Below are 18,488 nucleotides of genomic sequence, written 5' to 3'. Positions count from 1 at the left end.
TCAACTTTCCAGTAAACATGTATGCATTAAATTTCATTATTTAGAACTAACCAATTTCATAAACCACATGACCTCCCTGTTTGTCTTGTTACAAAACCATGGTAAAAATATCCTTACAATAGAAAACAAAGCCTAATATCAACACAAAAGATTGATTGCAAATCAAGGCAAACATCAAATTCAAATTGCACAATGGTTCCAAAATAACATCAAACCGAAACAAAACTGTCGTCAGTCAATCAGAGCTTCAAACAGTTGCCATCTTAAAAGGAATCAAGATCAAATATGTCATTTGAAAGACAAACTCTGGCTTCACATCAGCAATCTTGTGGCGAAGAGACACAATATATGATGATGTCAGACAAACTCGCCGCTCCATCAACATTAGGGTAAACAGCAAGGAAAACCAATCCGAGTCAGAAGATTATAACAGTCCAAATTCTGTTAAGAACATACTGATTCCAGAAACTCCAATAACACCTCGAAAATCTCGAGACTTAATTCAACGAGACGCCTTGGCTATTGGTGCAAGTGCTAGTGTAATGTCTGGATTAAATACCTCTTGGAATGCTGACCTGGATTTGTCAATGGGGCTGCGTTCAAGCAAAGCTGCATACCCCTCAAAGCAGAGCACAGTTTATTCGAGCAGTCAAATCGCTCATGTTGAAGAGTAAGATTTCTAAGTTTCAATCAAGTTCAAAATTATCATCAAGAATTTCAAATTAAACTTCAGTGTTTTTAGTTTCGATTTTGTCAAAACCAGCAGGCAAGATATTTCTGCTAGCCCAGAGACATCTAGAAAGACGCGCAGCAAAAATTCCTTTCGAAAAACCACAAAGGCATCTCAAGTTAGTCATCTTCACTTTAACCAAATCAACAAAGCTAAAAGACATTTGAAAAGTGTTGATGAACTCAGCGAAAAAATTAACCTAAAGTTTGAGCGTCAACAAATTGAATCTTCTTACTGAAAAAATTAACATAACCTTAACTTTTTCACAAGAAAGTGAAAACTTATTCGCACACTTCGTATATATTAAAAAAAAACTTTCAACTTTTAGACAAGTTCTCGCAATAACGACACCACCGAATGCACATTGGCCATTTTTTATGCAAAAGGCTTGATCAAAAAGCGACCTGAACCATTAGTGGAGTTCAAATCTCTCAAAATACAAGGAGACGATGGGAAATCTTACCACCTGAAGATTACCTGTGAAGTTATGGAAAACTTAATTTCCGAGGCAACTGGATCAAATACGCATTCAACGCCGGGTCAAGTTTCCAGAACTGTTTTCGAGAAATTCAAAAATGATTTGAGTAATGCTCAAGGTGTTCTTTTGGTTTACGCTGGCGAAAAATCAAATCAAGAAGTGGAATTGAAGACGTTTCTTAATGTATTTGGCATCCAAGCAGTACAACATTTGATTTACACGGGGAAGAAACTAATTGTCATGGACTATTCTACAAGAGTTTCATTGGTAAGATTTTTTTGTGCTTGCTCGTTATGCTAAGTTTTTTTCGATCAATTGCATCACAACTAATATGTTTCAATTTTTTCGAATCTAGTATTTTTTTTCAGCCCGACCAATCGGTAGAGCTTTTTCAACAACGTAACATAGACATAGAGACATGGAAACGAGAGAACAACATCGGCACCGAGTTCCAGTACAAGATGTTTAACTACCCTTGCAATCGCAGAGACCAGAGTCCGCTGCTTACAGAAGAGTACATGTCATTCTGGAAACAAGTTGTGAAAACTATCACCAACAGTGATCAAAAAGCACCTCTATTCCAAAGGGCGAAGCAGAGAATTCAGTACAAAAGAGGCATTCGAAAAGAGCAGGAACTACGCAAGAAATATGGCAGCATTCTTGAGAGAAGAGAAAGTCTTCCAGAGTATTCGGTTATTCTGTGTGTGCACCAACACTTAACACGAGGCGGTCCAATTGACCAATCAATTTTCACAGAGGACAGTAAGATAGACAAACCAGTTAAAATTCACATAGAGCCCTTCAAAATTGATTCTCGTGAGTCGATGGAAAAACAGCGTGAAAAATTTGCCCAACTGAAAAGTTACCACAAAGCTGAAGCAATAATGATTCTTGGAAGCAGTATGAACCTCTCCGAGAAAAGCGACATCGCAACGTTCGTCCTTAACTGCAACCAAAGTATGACAGGCCTAGTAAAACTGGTGACAGACTACCAAAATGGATATCTAAACGGAAGTACTCCGTCTACAAGTCTTCTTAAATGGGTAGAACTAGGAGCGTTTAAAAAAGAATGGAGACAAATTCAGTACCCTTTCTCTGAAGCACATCTAACACATAACGCTATGGACCTGTTCTGGTTCGAGGTGTATGATACTATCGATAGACAACGGAGGCCGACTATTCGATTGGAACTGGACCAATTGAAACCGAGACGTGGCAAACAGCAGGATACTTGGAGGAAACCTGGATTCTCTAATTTCCTCAGTAAATTCTTCAGCCAATGTACGACAAGCAGTAAAAGTACATCCCAACCTTTGGTCAATTAATCTATTAGACATCTGTAGAATATTGTGTTAATTTTCCTGATGAATTCAAGTTTGAAAGAAAAATCTTTGGGAATGATTTGCTCTCAATGATTAAAAACAAGATCACTCAAGCTTAATAAAGCCCTAGACATTTTCGACATACCAACCAGACTTTCAAATGTTGATTTTATTGCCAAAATTCGCATCACGCGATATGGCCCTTGCATGAGTACGCTGTCGAATAAATTTCACACAGCCGAAGCAAAAATCTTTATAAGTTGATGTGAATTAGTGTGGCAATTCCGATGTGACTCAGTATTGCAATTCTGAGTCAATGAACGCAAAATTGAAAAAAAACGACTTGTTTTTTTTTTCTAAAATCTTTAACTATTGAATTTCGAATTAAAAATTAGATGGCCTTAAAGCTCTTTGAATTTGTAGAACAATTTATGATGGACACCTTTTAAAAAAATTTAACCCAGTTTGAGAAAGCTGGATCAATAGGTAAAACTTTTATTTTGCTGGGAAATCAGATAATCAATTTCCATTTTCAAAATTAGAAGTCGATCACGGTTTAGGTGACCTTTACAATTTGCTGTTCAAAAGTGGAGTTTGCCTTCCTTTTAACAATAAAAATGCACTGAACTTAAAAAGAAATCACAAGTCAAACCGCGAATAATCAAAATTGAGCGTGAACAAATTTTAGGACTTTTCCTGAAAAAAAACTAAAAAATCAGCAAGACCTATAAGAGAGTTTTCACTACGTTCATCTTAAAAACTGTCCAGTTTTCTTGAAAAAAAACGCCGTCTTTACAATGTCAAAGTATAAAACATAGAGCTTTACAGCTCTTTGAATTTCAAGAAAAATTTATGATGGAAATTTTTTGATAAAATCAATTTGAGAAAAATGGATCATTAGATAAAATTTACATTCCGCCTGGAAATCGGAATATTAAATTCCACTCTCAAAACTAGACGCCGATCACGTTTTTCGTTACCTTTAGATTTTTGTAATCGGAGAGCGCAATTTAGCTAACCTTCAGCAGATGAAATTTAATTGAACTCAAATAGTACATATATACCTAGAAGCATTCATAAATGCATTAATATGTATAAATACACTTCTGTAAAATATTACAGCATTTTAAAACTCTTTTAAAAAATTCTCAAACTGATTTCGCCCTTTAAAAGACCTAAATGAGGCAGCTAAACGGATCGACATATAAGGAACCCTTCAGCCGAAAAGTCTATTAACTGTATTTTTACAAACCTTAGATACAACTCTTAAAAAGTTGATCTCCCTGAGCCTTCAAGAAAATCCATGCTTTGGAAAGCAAAAAAAGTAGGCGATTGAGCAGACAAGGATTCAAGTTCTTGCAGAAAAAATTATTCGTAAAAAACTAGTTCACACCTGGTATTCGAACCTCATTTTTTTGGGATTTCCAACAAGCACTTCCTTTTAACCTCAAAACATCTCTAGACCAAATAGGAAGGGCTTGGAAGTTACCGAATTTCCACAACAGCAAGGTCAATTTCTAACAGATTTGTAAAAGTTCAATACGGGAAAAATGCCTTGTTCGCGACTACAAGTACACTTGGTCCCCAAATCAAGGTCAATTTCTAACATATTTGTAAAATTTCATTACGGGAAAAATGTCTTGTTCGCGACTACAAGTACACTTCAAATCAAATCAATCAATTTGTAAAAGTTTCATTACGGGAAAAATGTCTTGTTCGCGACTACAAGTACACTTCAGATCAAATCAATTCCTCCACATCTATTCTTGCAGATAAAATAGCATAAAATACCGATGGCAACCGAGCATTTTGGATGCGAACTTAATTACGGTTTATGGAATGATTCTCTGTTCGATAGTAAACCCTCTCTTGTTCAACAAACTGTATTACCGCCATTCGTCAGAAGGAATACTGGATCCTGGTTCAACTTTCTTATTCCATTCAAAATTTTGGACCAAGTGGCCAGCTCGCTTACATATCCCAGTTAGCAGAACCATAAAAACGCTTCAAACTGTCAATTTACATGTACACTACCTAAATTAGGTACAATTTTAAACTAACTTACATTGTAGTTTCATTTGACAAATTTGAACTTCATGCTTTTTATGGACAACCGCCGATGTCTACCATTGGTTCAAAATGAATTCTGCCCACGAAAACCCAAGATTAGCCCCTGGTGTTAAGTCTATTACGCCCACGGAAATCCCAGATCCACCCTGGCTTAGAAGTCAAATGCATCCACGAAAATCCTACATCAGGCGTTGGTTCAAAATCATCTCTCTAGAAAAATCTAGATGTGCCCCAGGTTTAATGTGAGCTCCACTGAAGTTCAAAATAAATTCCACTCCCAAAAAACCTGGATTCATGCCCGGTTCAAATTCAAAGCTCCTCTGACCCAAAAATTCCGAACACATTCCTGTTTACAGTCTATTCAACTTCCGAAATCCCAGATTCGACCGAGAATTGAAGTCAATTCCACTGTCAAAAATCCCAGATACATCTCTATTTCAGAGTACTCTCAACTGCTAAAAATCTTGAGTCTACCAGTTGGTGTAAAGTCAACTCTATTCCATAATTTCTCAGATCCACCCCGGGTTTCAATTCATCTCAGCTCCCGAATATTCTCTCTTGTTCAAAGTTAAAATTAGAGTCGTTAATAGGATTAAACATAGCAAACAGACAGTTGGAAAAGAGCCATGAACGATAACTGCAACTTCGTTATTTGAAAAACTTGAAACTGTGGTCTTAAAACTCTTTGGTGGTCTTAAAACTCTTTTAATTTCGAGAAACCCTGAATCTATGCCTGGTTTCAAGCCATATCCCAGATTCACGACTGGTTCAAAATTTACTCAATATTCAGCTTAATCAATTTAACTAGATATATAGATAGCCGACTTTTCCACTCACCTTTTCGGGTCTGTCTCCTTTTGACATGCACAATTGGCATGGTCTTTTGTCATCGCCAAGCTTTTTTCGGGCACTGCTTGCTTCTCCAATGCTATTCGAAGCCGCGTCAAAGGTACTAGAACTTGTTGATATCACAAGTTCTCGGTTTTCGTTGATGTAACTAAAAGAAAACAAGACTGCTCGTAAATCACGGCAAAACCCTGAATGTTCCAACTGCCCTTTAACTGGTCTCAAACAGTTTTTAGTAATTTAAATATTCACAAACTGTGAACTTTAGGCCGATAAGATCAAAAGTGTTAAAATTAGAGTCTTTAATAGGATTAAACATAGCAAACAGACAGTTGGAAAAGAGCCATGAACGAAAACTGCAACTTCGTTATTTGAAAAACTTGAAACTGTGGTCTTAAAACTCTTTTGTGGTCTTAAAACTCTTTTAATTTCGAGAACAACTTATGATTGACACTTTATTGATAAAAATACTCCAATTTGAGCAAACTGGATCAATACCTAAATTTATTATTCTGCTAGGAAATCTGCAAGTTAAAATCCAATTTCGAAACTAGAAATTGATCAGGTTTTTTGCTACTTTTATACTTTCACTGTTCGATAAGGTAACTGGTCGCAAACAGTTTTTAGTAATTTAAATATTCACAAACTGTGAACTTTAGGCCGATAAGATCAAATTCTACGTGTTAAAATTAGAGTCTTTAATAGGATTAAACATAGCAAACAGACAGTTGGAAAAGAACCATGAACGAAAACTGCAACTTCGTCATTTGAAAAACTTCAACTTTCGAATTTCAAAAAAAATGTGGTCTTAAAACTCTTTTAATTTCGAGAACAACTTATGATCGAAACTTTATTGATAAAAATACTCCAATTTGAGCAAACTGAATCAATACCTAAACGTATTATTCCGCTAGGAAATCTGCAAGTTAAAATCCAATTTCGAAACTAGAAATTGATCACGTTTTTTGCTACTTTTATACTTTCGCTGTTCGATAGTGTAGTTTGTCTTCCTTTCAATAAAACAAATGATGTGAAGTTAAAAAAAATCAAAAGTCAAACTGCCAAAAACCAATTTTCAGCTTGAACAAATTTTCCTGCAAAAAATCACCAAGACCTATAAAAGATTTTTCACCACGTTCATGAATCTTCATAAGTCAATTAGCTTTTTGCCTCAATTCAATTCATTTTGGAACGACTTCATAGTGTGTGACAATTCGCGACTCATACAAAATTCGCCTTTCACCTTTCATCATCAGAGTATAAAACGAGCAGTTTAAGTAGACTCGTGGTAGGTTAATATAGTGGTGTGCGCACCCTGCGAGGTCCAAAAAGAACCAGGGGCGGATCTAAGATTTTCTCGAAGGGGGATTTTCAAATTTTCAAAAATTTCCTCGTTTTTTTTAGGTCTACCAAATTGGTTTTCCGAGCTCGCCCAAAGCACTTAAAATACCGTATTTTGACCAAATTTTCTGCGCCGCATGCAAACTTTTGAAAAAACAGGCCAAAAAAGCGTTTTTAAGCACTTTTTGGCGCGCGCTCCACTCTCAAACTTAGTATATATTGGCGCCAAAGGCGCCTTTCGAAAATTCTTAAGTATAAAAACTTAGTATATATTGGCGCCAAAGGCCCCTTTAGAAAATTCTTAGGGTCCGTCACCAAATATGAATATCTCAAAATAGTCCAAAAGGGAGGACCCTTTCGGTCGGCAGGGAGTAAAATCCCTGAGGAAGGCCTGCACCCCCCCCCCCCCCTGAATCCACCCCTGATCAGGGATGACATAATATTTTGGAAATTGGTCTGAAAAAAAAAACCAGCACATATCTGTTCTTCGAAACAACTTCAACTTTAAGACGGAAACGTCACTTGATTTTGAAACTCAAACGTAACCAGAATTATAATTTCAATGAGCAGCGAGGTACTTACTTTGAGGTTTGATCAACTGCATTTGGATCGAACATGCGCGCTCCTGACAAAGCATAGCTGGAAACAGTTTGAACTTTTTAGCACCGTTTTATCGAAAATTTATTTCATCGCTAAGACAAATGCACTTACCAGTGCTCGTTTACAACTTGAACACTTTTCTGACTTCCAACAGAGTTCATAATACTTCCAGCTGCAGTTCTCTTTTGCCTCAACTCTTTCTGAATCTTGTATACATCAATAAGGGGTGCCTCAAAAAACGGAAAATTCCTCTTCAGCTCATAGAAATAAGATTTCGTAAATTCATCCGTCAAATGTATGAACTTGCTTTGCACTTCAACACTAAACGTTACAATCCCCATAACAGCTTGATGGAATTCTAAAAGCGAGTTGAAGTCGCCATTTTTGGTCGACGCCACAAGAGTCCTCAATCCTATTTCTTTGCTTCGTGACTCGGCACTTTTTTTCTTTTCATCATTCAGAACCAGTTTGCGCTCGTCAGCAGAGGATGCCGGTTTCACCGCAACCAAGTGATGGCATTTCTTATTCCGCAATAAACAGGCCAGAATGTTCTTTAAGTTCACCTAAAATGAAACAAACCTAGGAATAAAAAAATTGTCAAAAAACTGGGTAAAACGATCTGAATTTTTAACTAGTGGAAAGCGTAAAAAAGATTACCCTGAGAAACCCTTGAACTTTATACAGCCACGAGCTAGTTTCGTCTTCTGTGCAGTCCAAACACTGGAAATTGAAGCGCACATTCTTCAAAGCCAATGGAATGCAATCAGAAGCCGTGGAAGGGTTCTCATCGTTGAGATAGTCTTGGGATGTCTTATTAGACGATTGAGTTCTGTTCATCATGACTTTGATAAGGTCGCAATGTTCTTCAGTGAGTTTCTCACACTCTTTATGACTCCATCTGTTAATTCAAAATTTACGATTTAATTGATATATCTAGATATTAAGAATCATGATTTTTCATTTCCAAGCGAAAATTAGCTGCTTTTTGAAAATATGGCCTTCCAGAGGCAGATCTAGGATTTTCTCTAGGGTGGGGGTTTCATTTTAGAAAAATTTGTGAAAAATTCGTCAAACTTTTCTTAAGGTCGACCAAATGGATTATCCTAGCTCACCAAAAACAGCCCATTTAGACAAAAATTCTCAGCCGCTGGCAAATTATCGAAAAAATGGGTCAAAAATTTCATTTTTGGGTTTTTTTTGCAAAATGTTGGTTGAAACATTGCGTTTTTTGGCGCACTCCCCCTCACGTTTAGAAAATATTGGCGCAAGTTTGCAGGAGGTCAATCAGTCAAAAATGGATGCGGTGAAGTAGTATCAAAAGGGAGTTAAATTCCTGGGGATACAGTTATCTCAATTTGAGAAAATTGGATCAATTAAACATTTTTATATTCAGCTGGGAATTCAGAAAATTTAAGTCCATTTATGAACTTTAAGTTATTCACGTTTTCCGTCACCTTTAAAATTTTGCAGTTTGATAGGGGACACAAAGCCGAAGCGAAGCAAGTCGAAAAATGGAAAATAAAAAACAAATAAAATTGCTTTAATGTTGATTTTAAATTTTCTTATGACTCGATAGGAGTCCATTCTAGGCAAACATTACACAAACTTGAAAACTCAACACAGGCAAAGTTGCGCTTACTTTCGACAACACGACCAAAAAGTAGCTCTACCAAATGAAACAGGAAACAGTAGATATAAGCCTCGAATTAGCAAAAACTCAGCTACGTGTCGAATTCGAATCTGCGACCTAGCAAATTTGAGTCTCACGCACTAACCACTCAGCCACGGTTGCTTAAAATCTCCAAAAACTAGCCACCAATAACGCAGCTATATATGCTAATAAATTGCCAATTCGATGCAGCAACACAATTTTGCATGTAATTAATTGGAAAGCATAAAGCCAAATTATGTATAAATTATGCGTTTCAAAAAATGAGTTGGAAAATTTCTGAAATCGAGCTTTTTATCATTGAACTGCTGTTTGAAATCAATATTTTTTTTCGCTTCGTTTGATGAATTAAAAGCATCAGCTATGTTAACTTTTTACTAATCAAATGCCAAAGCACATGATATCAAAAAGCTGTAAAAGTGCCCCAAAAATGGCACCAATACTTGCGACTTAGGTTGGAAAAAAAGAAAGTTAGTACTAATACACTTTGCTTCGCAAGTTTAATTAGCAAGGGAACATAACTTACGAGGAAACAAAGCCGTCAATCCTAAAGCAGACACAAGTTAAGCCGAAAAAAATTTATTTAAAAAACTAGAATTTTAAATCCCCCTTGCAACTACAATGCACAACAGTTGCAACTACGATGAAGGTTGCTTACAACACAAGCAAAACCCGTGTTATATCAGCTAAGCAGACAAAATTTGAGCAGACCAACGATACTTACAGAAAAAAAATGTCCACTCGGGACTCGTACCCCTCGCCTTAGGATGCACAGGCGACGGGTTTACCTCTATGCCAAGTGGGAACGGACCTCACTTATAAAGATCTGTTCAATAATACAGCAAATATGAGAAGCAAAGCAGGTAAGACTTGTAAAAAAAAGTTGTTCATGGAAAAAGTTCATGGGGAAAGTCTAGTTCACGATTACAAGACACTTGCTCTCGCAAATGTTTAAAAAAAGAATAAAAAAACCGCAAAAAAATCAATCTTCAGCGTGAAAAAAATTTCACTTTTTATCTGAAATCGAAAAAATCTCTACCTATATAATTCACTTCACTGCGTTCAAGGACACTTGATAGCACGCTAAGGCATCTAGATTTTCTATCGAATCAACACAGACGTACTTCATAAAAAAACTATGGACCCGCGACTAGCTAGAAAAATCCCAGTTTGAAGCTGTTTTTTTTTTCACAAACCTATCATCGAGGCGCACTTATTGACAATGAACTTACTTATAGCAGCTGTTGCACTTGATGTATTCAAAGTTCGGATCCAACTGATCTTGCAGCACGCCACAATCGTCAATCAGACCACTCGGTTCATCAAAATCACTACTCGACACCGTCGTCCTCGATTCTGTTTCATCATCTGTCGTCGAACTGCCCGGCTGGTTTTCAATCAACGAAAAAAGAGGGGTTGCGAATACTTGAAGACAAAGGTGACAGTACTGACCCTGCTGGATTTTCTTGTAACAGGACTTACAGAGATTGTGTGAGACACCGTTCATTTCAATTTGGGTTTCCGGAAAGCCGTAACACGACTCACATCTCAGGCATCTAAATAAATTAGGACAGAACAAATCTAACTTTTACGCTTCGTTTCGTCTTTATGTTCCGATATAGTAGTTAAGAATAAATTTCGAAAGTAAGAAAGCAACGGACATTCTTTAAACTTTCAATGATTCCCCAAACTCATCTCAAATATTAAATGAAAGCGGGAGTGCGCTATTGACTCTGCATAGACAGCCGCTACGTTTTATTTTCGTCGAGCGCGATGTTTAAGAAAATTCTTGAAGTCCGCGTTAAAGAGAAGGCCAAGAATGTTCTAGATTTCGAAGCTTCATTGCTTCAATAACTCGCTTGAATAACTGAATTTTTTGCTAAGCAATCCAAGCTATGAAAACATTTTCTATATATCAGAAGTTTCATCGCTTTGATAGCTTGCTCAGGAAAACTTGAACTTTTTGCAAACCGATTCACTCTATGAAATAATTGAAATTTTCCAAGTTTCATCGCTTGAGCAACTTGCCTCGATCAAGTTAAACTTTCCGCTAACTGATTCACTTTATGAAATAACATGAAATGCAAGTAATTTGCAATGTTTCATGACCTGAATAGCTTGCTTAGAATAACTTTCTCAAATAAATTCGCTCATTGAAAGAAATATTTCAAAGTTTAATCGCTTGAATGTTTCGCCAACCAATTCGCACTATGAGAGAACTCGAAATAATTTTAAGTTTTATTGCTTGATGGCTTGCCTAGAAAAACTCTTCTAGCTTGCCTATGTTTTTGCTTGGAATTATTAGCTTGCTTGGAGAAAACTTTAGAAATCACGATGTGGATTGACTCAAATTGTTCAAAAGTCATTTTGTGAATAGCTTGCCGCTTGCTCAATACAGTCTACTTTTTGCAAGCCGAATGATTCATGGAGACAATCCAGCTAGTTGCCAAGTTAATTCAAACATACTGTGGGCATTTCCAGTTTGAGGAGACTATTCTGCGGTCACCTTCCTTCTGTGATAAACAAGACAGGTGGTAATGTGTCTGACATACGAAACATTCGACCAGCTGGGTTCCCTGGCCGCAGACCCTACACGAGAAACAGCTTCTGCACACCCAGTTCCACGCCTTGTCATGGGACACCGGTCGATATTTTCTGTCTATGCAGAATACGTGGAAAGGGTCGCAGCAAATTGAGCAATATAGAAGAGGTTCTTGACCCCCACTGGAGCATATCAGACAGACCGAAGCCACTGGCAACTGGGCTGTTCCTGAAATGAAATTTCGAGTAAAAATAGAGGCCAAACTGCACTTTTTAAACACATCAAGAAACCAGAAAAAAAACTTACTAACTTGTTTTTATCCGAATTGCAAAGAAGAAGGTAGTTGGCTTTAAAGCTCTTTGAATTTCAATTAAAACTTAATCTCAGACATTTTTGATTTAAAAAACCCAAATAGAGAAAACTGGATCAATAGAAAATTTTTTATTCCATAGGAAATCTAAAAACAAAGTCCACTTTCGAAACTGAAGTTGATCACGTTTTTTTGTAACTTTTACACTTATAATAAAGTTAGCTTAAAAAGAAATTTTAGGACAAGCCCCGAAAAATCGAGTTATAGCGTCAAAAAATTTCAAGATTTTTCCTGAAATAAAAAAAACAAACAAAAAAATCACCAAGGTCTATAAAAGAGCATTTACTACGTTCGTGACTTTTAAAACATCAAAAGTCATACCGCAAAAGATTGCCTTTGGCGTGAACTAATTTTAAAAAAATTGTACGTTTATTTAAATTCAAGCACCCTTGTTCCTTACCACGACGTGAAGTGGTCGAAACAATACGTGAAAATTTGTTGCATTCACTAACGTTTCTACCAGGTGTTATTTGGATCAAAAATTATATATATGCTTACCAATGATTGGCAATCCATGTTTGTGAAGGTACATTCTATCATTGTAATGGTAGTCAGGAATCTCAACTGACACTTTCAGGTCACTCTTTTCGTAATTTATAGACGCCGCTGCAGCTGCAAAGCTCCAGTACTTCTCGTCTGGTGAATCAGGAGGACTTCCTTCGCCAGACGACCTGCCAGGGGAAGATGCGGAATCATACCCCGGAAAGGCCAGTTGAAGGGCCGAATCGGTTGATGACCTTAATGTCATTCTTGGGTTCCTGTTGCCATGTCCGGGAGTTCCATTGGCACACGATTTCATAGTGCCTAAAAATGAAATAAGATTTTAGACTCATGTATTCAAAGTAGTAAAAGGGCGACTAGTTTGATTTCAAGACTTCATTCTCAAGTGTGAAACTAAATGAAAAGATAATTTTTATTCCACTGGGAATTCAAAATAACAAACCATTTTTGAAACTAGAAGTCATTCGCCTTTTTTGCGCCCATTAACTCGTTATTCGAAAGCGTTATTTGCCTTACTTGCATTGAGCTTTCACAACAAAACTTGAGCTTTTCCACTTTACAAAAAATTCAGAAAACAAAAACAAAACACAGGGGCGAAGCTGCATTTCGCAATCAAGCGAGAAACAGGCAAAAAGTAGTGAGAAACGGGTCAAAAGGTGAAACAAAAGGTAAAAAAGGTCCTTTTTTTCCTAAATTTATTTTACTTATGCTGAATGAAATGGATAACTTCAAAAAATTGGATTTTGCCCGAAACCTTAGTAGCTTTTCCAGTAAAATAAAAGAGAAGAGTGAAAATTGTTAAGAAATTGCTATCTTTCCAAATACATATAACTTTCCTATGAGAAAAATAAGGAGTCGACGCTTTTGTCGGAAAATGTCTCGCAAACGGTTCTTTCAATTGAGCACATCTCAAATTTGATAGGATAGTTTCTATGAAAATAAAAAAATTCTAAAAAAAAAACGGTCAAAAGTTCAAAAATTTGACTTTCCGAAATCTATCACTTAATTTTCTGCAATGTGAAGGTCGGGGCCGCTTAAACATACACTATTACATACAATATAAACCGAAATTCTCGAATGAAAATGAAAACTGACAGAGTAGTTTTCGAAAAAAAAGTCCAAAAAATGGTCAAACAATCAAAATTTGACTGTTCTGCAAATCATACCTTTCTGTAAAATTATTTGGGCGTAGTTACTTGAGCAGAAGAAATTCACACAATCTGCTGTTTTGATCGAACGCAACAACAAGAGTTTCGTTTTCGGAAAAAGTCAAAGTTTCAAAAGATGGTCGAAAACCAAATTGTCGACTTTTCCGGGGTCCATAACTTTTTGAACAAGAAAACTTCAGGCGCCGCGGCTATGCAGGTGCGCTTCCCATAACGCGTTCTATCCATTGAACCCAAATGCTCAGTTTGAGAGAGCAGTTCTGGATAAAACGAAAAAAAATCTAAAAATATGGGTCAAACATTCCCACAAGAATTTTTTGAAGGCTGTAGACAGTAGGGTAAAGACAAGGGGATTATGTAGGCACACGGGAGTAGGCGCTCTTTTCACTGATACGCTTTTTTGAATTTCGGTTAAGTAGTTTTCTACTGAATTAAACTTTTTGTTGAAATCCTTAAGTTGGAAGCTGTCAGAGACCTCTCGGGGGTGGTAAATCTCGCCTACAAATAAGACTATTCAAATCTTTTTACTTTTGGAGATATGACGTCTTTTGTGATTTTTTCAAGCAATTTTCAGCACAGTTAAATATAATTTTTTTTTCAAATTTTAATTGAAATTTGAAGCCCTTTCCTTATAATGGTGGCCTGTCAGAATATTTAAGTGGTTGCGAATCTTGCCTCCAAATTTGACTGCTCAATTCTTTGAATTGTTCGAGATAAGACACTTTTTGCAATTTTTTCAAAAAAAAAACTTTCTAAAACTTAAATTTAAAATTTTTTTCTCAAGTTTTAAAATTTCCAACCCTTTAGTTAGGGGCTGTCGGATGACTCGAGGAGGTTGCGAATCGCGCCGCCACATATGACTTCTCCAGTCTTTGTTTTTTTTGAGAAAAGACGTTTCAATGGTTTTTCATTTTTTTCGCAACTTAAATTTAAAAATTTTCTCAAAATTTGAAATTCCTGACCTTTTAGATGGGTGCAGTGAGAGTACTCTCAAGAGTTGCAAATTTTGCGTCCAAATGCATCTGCTTAAATGCTTTTAGTTTCCAAATTGTGACGTTTTTTTATATCATTTTAAAATTTGAGAAAAAAAATTCGAAAGTGTCAAAAAATAGAAAGTAAAAATCCAATCCCAAACATTTTCATAATACCTGATTTTGTCGAAGAGAAATTTTTTGCCGTTAAAATTAGAAAATATAAATTGACTAAGCCAATGAATAATCTGCCGAAACCATTTAGGCAAAAAAAATTCCAAAAAAAACCAAGTTATTCCAAATCAGACGTGGTAAAATGACAAATTACAGAGCTTTCAATTAAAGTAGAAAAAATTTACAATCAAAATAAAATCCATGCTTTACAAATTAAGTTGATAAAAATTAGTACCAGATAATAAAAAATGCTATTTAAAAAAACGGAAAATAAACGGACGGAAACTTGGCCGAAAGCCACAAAACCAAAAAAAATCAACATTTTTTTAAATAAATTTTTTATGAAAAAATAATTACCGCCCCAAACGTACTCCATCTACTAACTTAACTACCTAGTTGAGGTACTTTTGTGAACTTTCAAGAAATGAGGCATGTCTTGAAATTTATCATTCCTAAATTTGCCATTATGTGACCAAAATGGTCACCAAAACCACAAATCCGAAAAAAATCATTATTTTTTCAAAAAATTACTGCCCCCAAACGTACTCCAATTATCAACTTAACTACCTAAATAAGGTACCTAAATTGAGAATTTCTTGAAATTTACCATTGCTATATTGACCATTCTGAGACCAAAGCTAGTACCCGGTTGCAATACCCTTACTTATCGCAAGGGTAAACATAAGGAAATCAGCTAAAGCTCGAGGTACCTGTTGAATAACATTTTTTTAAAAAAAATTTTGATGCGAAAGGTAATGCGTTATGTTCAAAATGTCAGAAATTGCACATTTACGAAGCCCATAGCTGATTCCTATCAAAAGCATGGAGAATATGCTAGTGCAGGGGAGATTATACATCCCTTTAATGAATATCTTTTTTTTAGAATTGGCACGGCCGTTTTTGGAAAAATGAAGAAAGTCAAATATTTATAACTGATTCCTTGCCAAGTTGGAACAACTTGTTTGAGCAGGCGATACCCTCACAGATTCTTCTTCGATTACATTAAAATGTTTTTGGATAGAACCCTTAATGTCAGATTTGGCAGAGCTTTTGAAAAAAAAAGTTCCAAGCAAAAAAAAATTCGCAAGTCCAACATTGCTTTTCTATTAAAATTAGGGTGTAGCAGCTATGAAAACAAATTTCCTAGCTGGCGTTCCTTCAAGTGAACCCTTACTCTTAAATTCGGCACAGAAGTTTCTAATTAGACTTAAATTTTCTAGAAAAAATAGAGCTTACGCAGTTTCTGCTTATGCACAGAGCAAACTCCTCTTCAATGTTTTCGGATAAGCCTTTTATCTCACATTCGGTGGGGTAGTTTTTGAGAAAAGTCGAAAAGTTCCAAAGAAGCAAACTTTCAAAAATTGTACCTTTTTAAAGCAAAATTTTTTTCCTCGAAAATTTCGCGCGACTCCAATTGTGCAACGAAGATTCACCAAATCTGTTCTTTCCATTAAATCCTTCGCCTCAGGATTTGGCATGTTAATTTTTGAGAAAAAAAATCCAAAAAACCAGGCGTAGTAGCATATGCATAGAAGATGCTGAACTTGTTTAGTTGAACTTTTAATCTCTCAAGGTTTTTTACATTTGTTTACGAGAAAATGACAAATAATCCAAAAATGAGTAAAATTTCACCCATTGAAAACTTTCCGAAAGCTATAGAACGTCCGGTGAAGTAAAAAGAGAATAAGAGACCAGCGCAATATCCATGCACACAGGTGAGTAGCCGGTATAACCCTTGGTACCACTTTTTGAAAATCCGTGGTCTCGAGAAAAATTATATTTTCGAAAAGCGCAAAAACTTTCAGAAACGTCTAAAAAACTAATAATTAAAACCTAAATCCCATACATTTATAATACCCGTGTTTTGTTCAACAGGAACTAGCCACAATACAAAACTATAATGCTATAAAGCTAAATTTTACTAGATATAGAAAATGCCAAGTAATGAGCACCTTTGTTTGCGACCTAGGTTGGAAAAAAGTGGATACCGTAATATGACACTCTTCGCTAGTGTAAAAATGAGAACGACCTCAATCAGCGCCTTCACTATGTTCATTAACACTTAACAAATACTTAAGAAATGTCCTATAATCGTACACAAAATTTTTTTTTCAAAAGTTACAAAATGTAAAAAGAAAAGCGCCTAACCTGATTGAACCCTCGCTTTACAAATACATTCCTAGAAATCGAATTAACCTCTTCCTGAAATGAGCAAAATCAGACGCTGAATTTGAATTTATTATAATTAAGGTATCCAGTGATTCATTGACATAAATTCATAGCCTGAAAAAAATCGTTTTTTTTTTATTGAATAACGTTTGTAATCGCAATCGTAAAAGCGTGCCGTAAGTGGGTAAACAATTTGATCTTTTGCGTCCCGCTCACCTTCAAAATTAGAATATCTTGAGTTGAAATGTTTTGACGAAAGGGCATCCCCTAAATCCAATTCAAACCGTCATATCATTTTCTTGAAGTTTTTCAAATAGTAAATAAACCTACCTTTCACTCGATCAGGGATAAATACTCGGTTAATTTTATTTCCAACAATATCAGTTGCGCCAACTTCTTCTTCAGCAAACTCGACAGCTATCCATTCCGTCTCAGAAGAAACAGAAGACAATTCCGACATGCAATCAAAATCGTTAAGTGAGAGAAAAAGAGGCTTAATTGATTCGAAAACCGCAGGTTCTTTGTTCTCCAAAACAATAACCTTTGAGGCAGGTGACATTTCATTGGTTTTTCCTGATATTAAGGTTTTTCCAACTTCTTGCGCTGGCTGAGGTTCGGAAATTTTCCAAGATGTTTCGGGTTCAACTGCACGCTTACTACTTATTTTGGTATTGCTTCTTTCTATATTGCTGTTTGTACTGGGATTCGGTCGCTTACGCGAGCTAGCCAACTTTTGGCCAAGAAGGGCAAAAATATTGCCAGTTGATGATTGAGTCTTCGCTTTCGAGCTTGTTGTTTTGGCCCGAGTTTTTGGCACATCTTTCACATTATTTTCCTCAACTGCTGTTTTTGACTTCACTGATTTCGGTATTGTTATGGGAGGCGTGGGAGGCATTGCATCGGCCATTGAAGTGATGCACTTTCTGAGGAACAAGATATTATGAACCAATAGTTCGGCTTTTCTGTTGGATATCCACAGATTTGACAACTCCCTGAGATTGGATTTGGTAGATGCATCGCTAAAAACAAACTAGCACTTAAGATCGGTTTTCCGTTTTTAAATCTCCTTCAGCTGCTACAATTTCTATAATGTAAATCGCAGACCCTCAATCAAAGGGTTAGGCTGCTCGCCTGTCTAAAGATCGTCCATTGTGCTTTTTAAAGATCCCTTTACTCTTGACTAAACTATCTTGTTGAGCGAAGCTCTTTCTTCATCAACAGCCTTCACATCGCGCCACTATTAAAAGCAATTTACGTCAGATTGTGGCAGGCCTAGAGTTAGGGCTGTTAGTCTATATTTAAAAAAAAAATTCGAACAAAAGGTATTAAATTGCCAACAGAAACAATTATATATTACACGTTTAAATTTCAAGAACAATTATTGGTTAACATTTTTACAATTAAATTATTCCTATTTGAAAACCTGAATTGAGAACCTGAATCATAAATTAAATCTACTTTCAAAACCGTCCACGTTTTTTCTCTCCAATTCTGCTTTCGTAATTGGAGAGCGTAATTTGCCTTTTTTTTAACACATGA

At 36.1% G+C, this 18,488-nt stretch overlaps 3 protein-coding genes across 3 annotated transcripts in view; 2 read left to right on the top strand and 1 right to left on the bottom strand.

Annotated features, from left to right (window-relative positions):
- LOC134843703 (serine/threonine-protein kinase N2-like) overlaps nucleotides 1-18,488 on the top strand; it is a 234,593-nt gene that overhangs the window by 615 nt on the left and 215,490 nt on the right. The gene's annotated exons all lie outside the window — the stretch shown is intronic.
- LOC134844916 (uncharacterized) overlaps nucleotides 1-18,488 on the bottom strand; it is a 50,899-nt gene that overhangs the window by 17,086 nt on the left and 15,325 nt on the right. The window contains exons 4-11 of the mRNA XM_063861742.1: nucleotides 17,280-17,968; nucleotides 12,467-12,772; nucleotides 11,523-11,826; nucleotides 10,289-10,612; nucleotides 8,045-8,285; nucleotides 7,499-7,950; nucleotides 7,370-7,426; nucleotides 5,438-5,597 (exon numbers count right to left, since the gene is read on the bottom strand). Of these exons, the coding sequence (XP_063717812.1) occupies nucleotides 5,438-5,597; nucleotides 7,370-7,426; nucleotides 7,499-7,950; nucleotides 8,045-8,285; nucleotides 10,289-10,612; nucleotides 11,523-11,826; nucleotides 12,467-12,772; nucleotides 17,280-17,968 (2,533 nt within the window). The remainder of the gene's footprint in view (nucleotides 1-5,437; nucleotides 5,598-7,369; nucleotides 7,427-7,498; nucleotides 7,951-8,044; nucleotides 8,286-10,288; nucleotides 10,613-11,522; nucleotides 11,827-12,466; nucleotides 12,773-17,279; nucleotides 17,969-18,488) is intronic.
- On the top strand, nucleotides 221-2,558 carry LOC134844268 (uncharacterized). Its single transcript, XM_063860862.1, has 4 exons — nucleotides 221-670; nucleotides 743-848; nucleotides 1,059-1,475; nucleotides 1,577-2,558. Exons 1-4 carry the CDS (start codon nucleotides 543-545, stop codon nucleotides 2,531-2,533), a joined length of 1,608 nt encoding a protein of 535 aa, XP_063716932.1. The 5' UTR covers nucleotides 221-542; the 3' UTR covers nucleotides 2,534-2,558.

This window comes from Symsagittifera roscoffensis, chromosome 4 (genome assembly GCF_963678635.1).
Source record: "Symsagittifera roscoffensis chromosome 4, txSymRosc1.1, whole genome shotgun sequence".
NCBI classification, from domain to species: domain Eukaryota; kingdom Metazoa; phylum Xenacoelomorpha; order Acoela; family Convolutidae; genus Symsagittifera; species Symsagittifera roscoffensis.
Note: the sequence above shows the minus strand (reverse complement) of the source record. Positions and strands in the feature narration are given on the sequence as shown.

Bases quoted from the DNA above. Each gene is read 5' to 3' on its own strand.
- LOC134844268 (XM_063860862.1), top strand. From the start codon at position 543: ATGTCTGGATTAAATACCTCTTGGAATGCTGACCTGGATTTGTCAATG. The intron at 671-742 runs GTAAGATTTCTA...CAGTGTTTTTAG, and splicing joins CAAATCGCTCATGTTGAAGA to TTTCGATTTTGTCAAAACCA. The intron at 1,476-1,576 runs GTAAGATTTTTT...ATTTTTTTTCAG, and splicing joins ATTCTACAAGAGTTTCATTG to CCCGACCAATCGGTAGAGCT.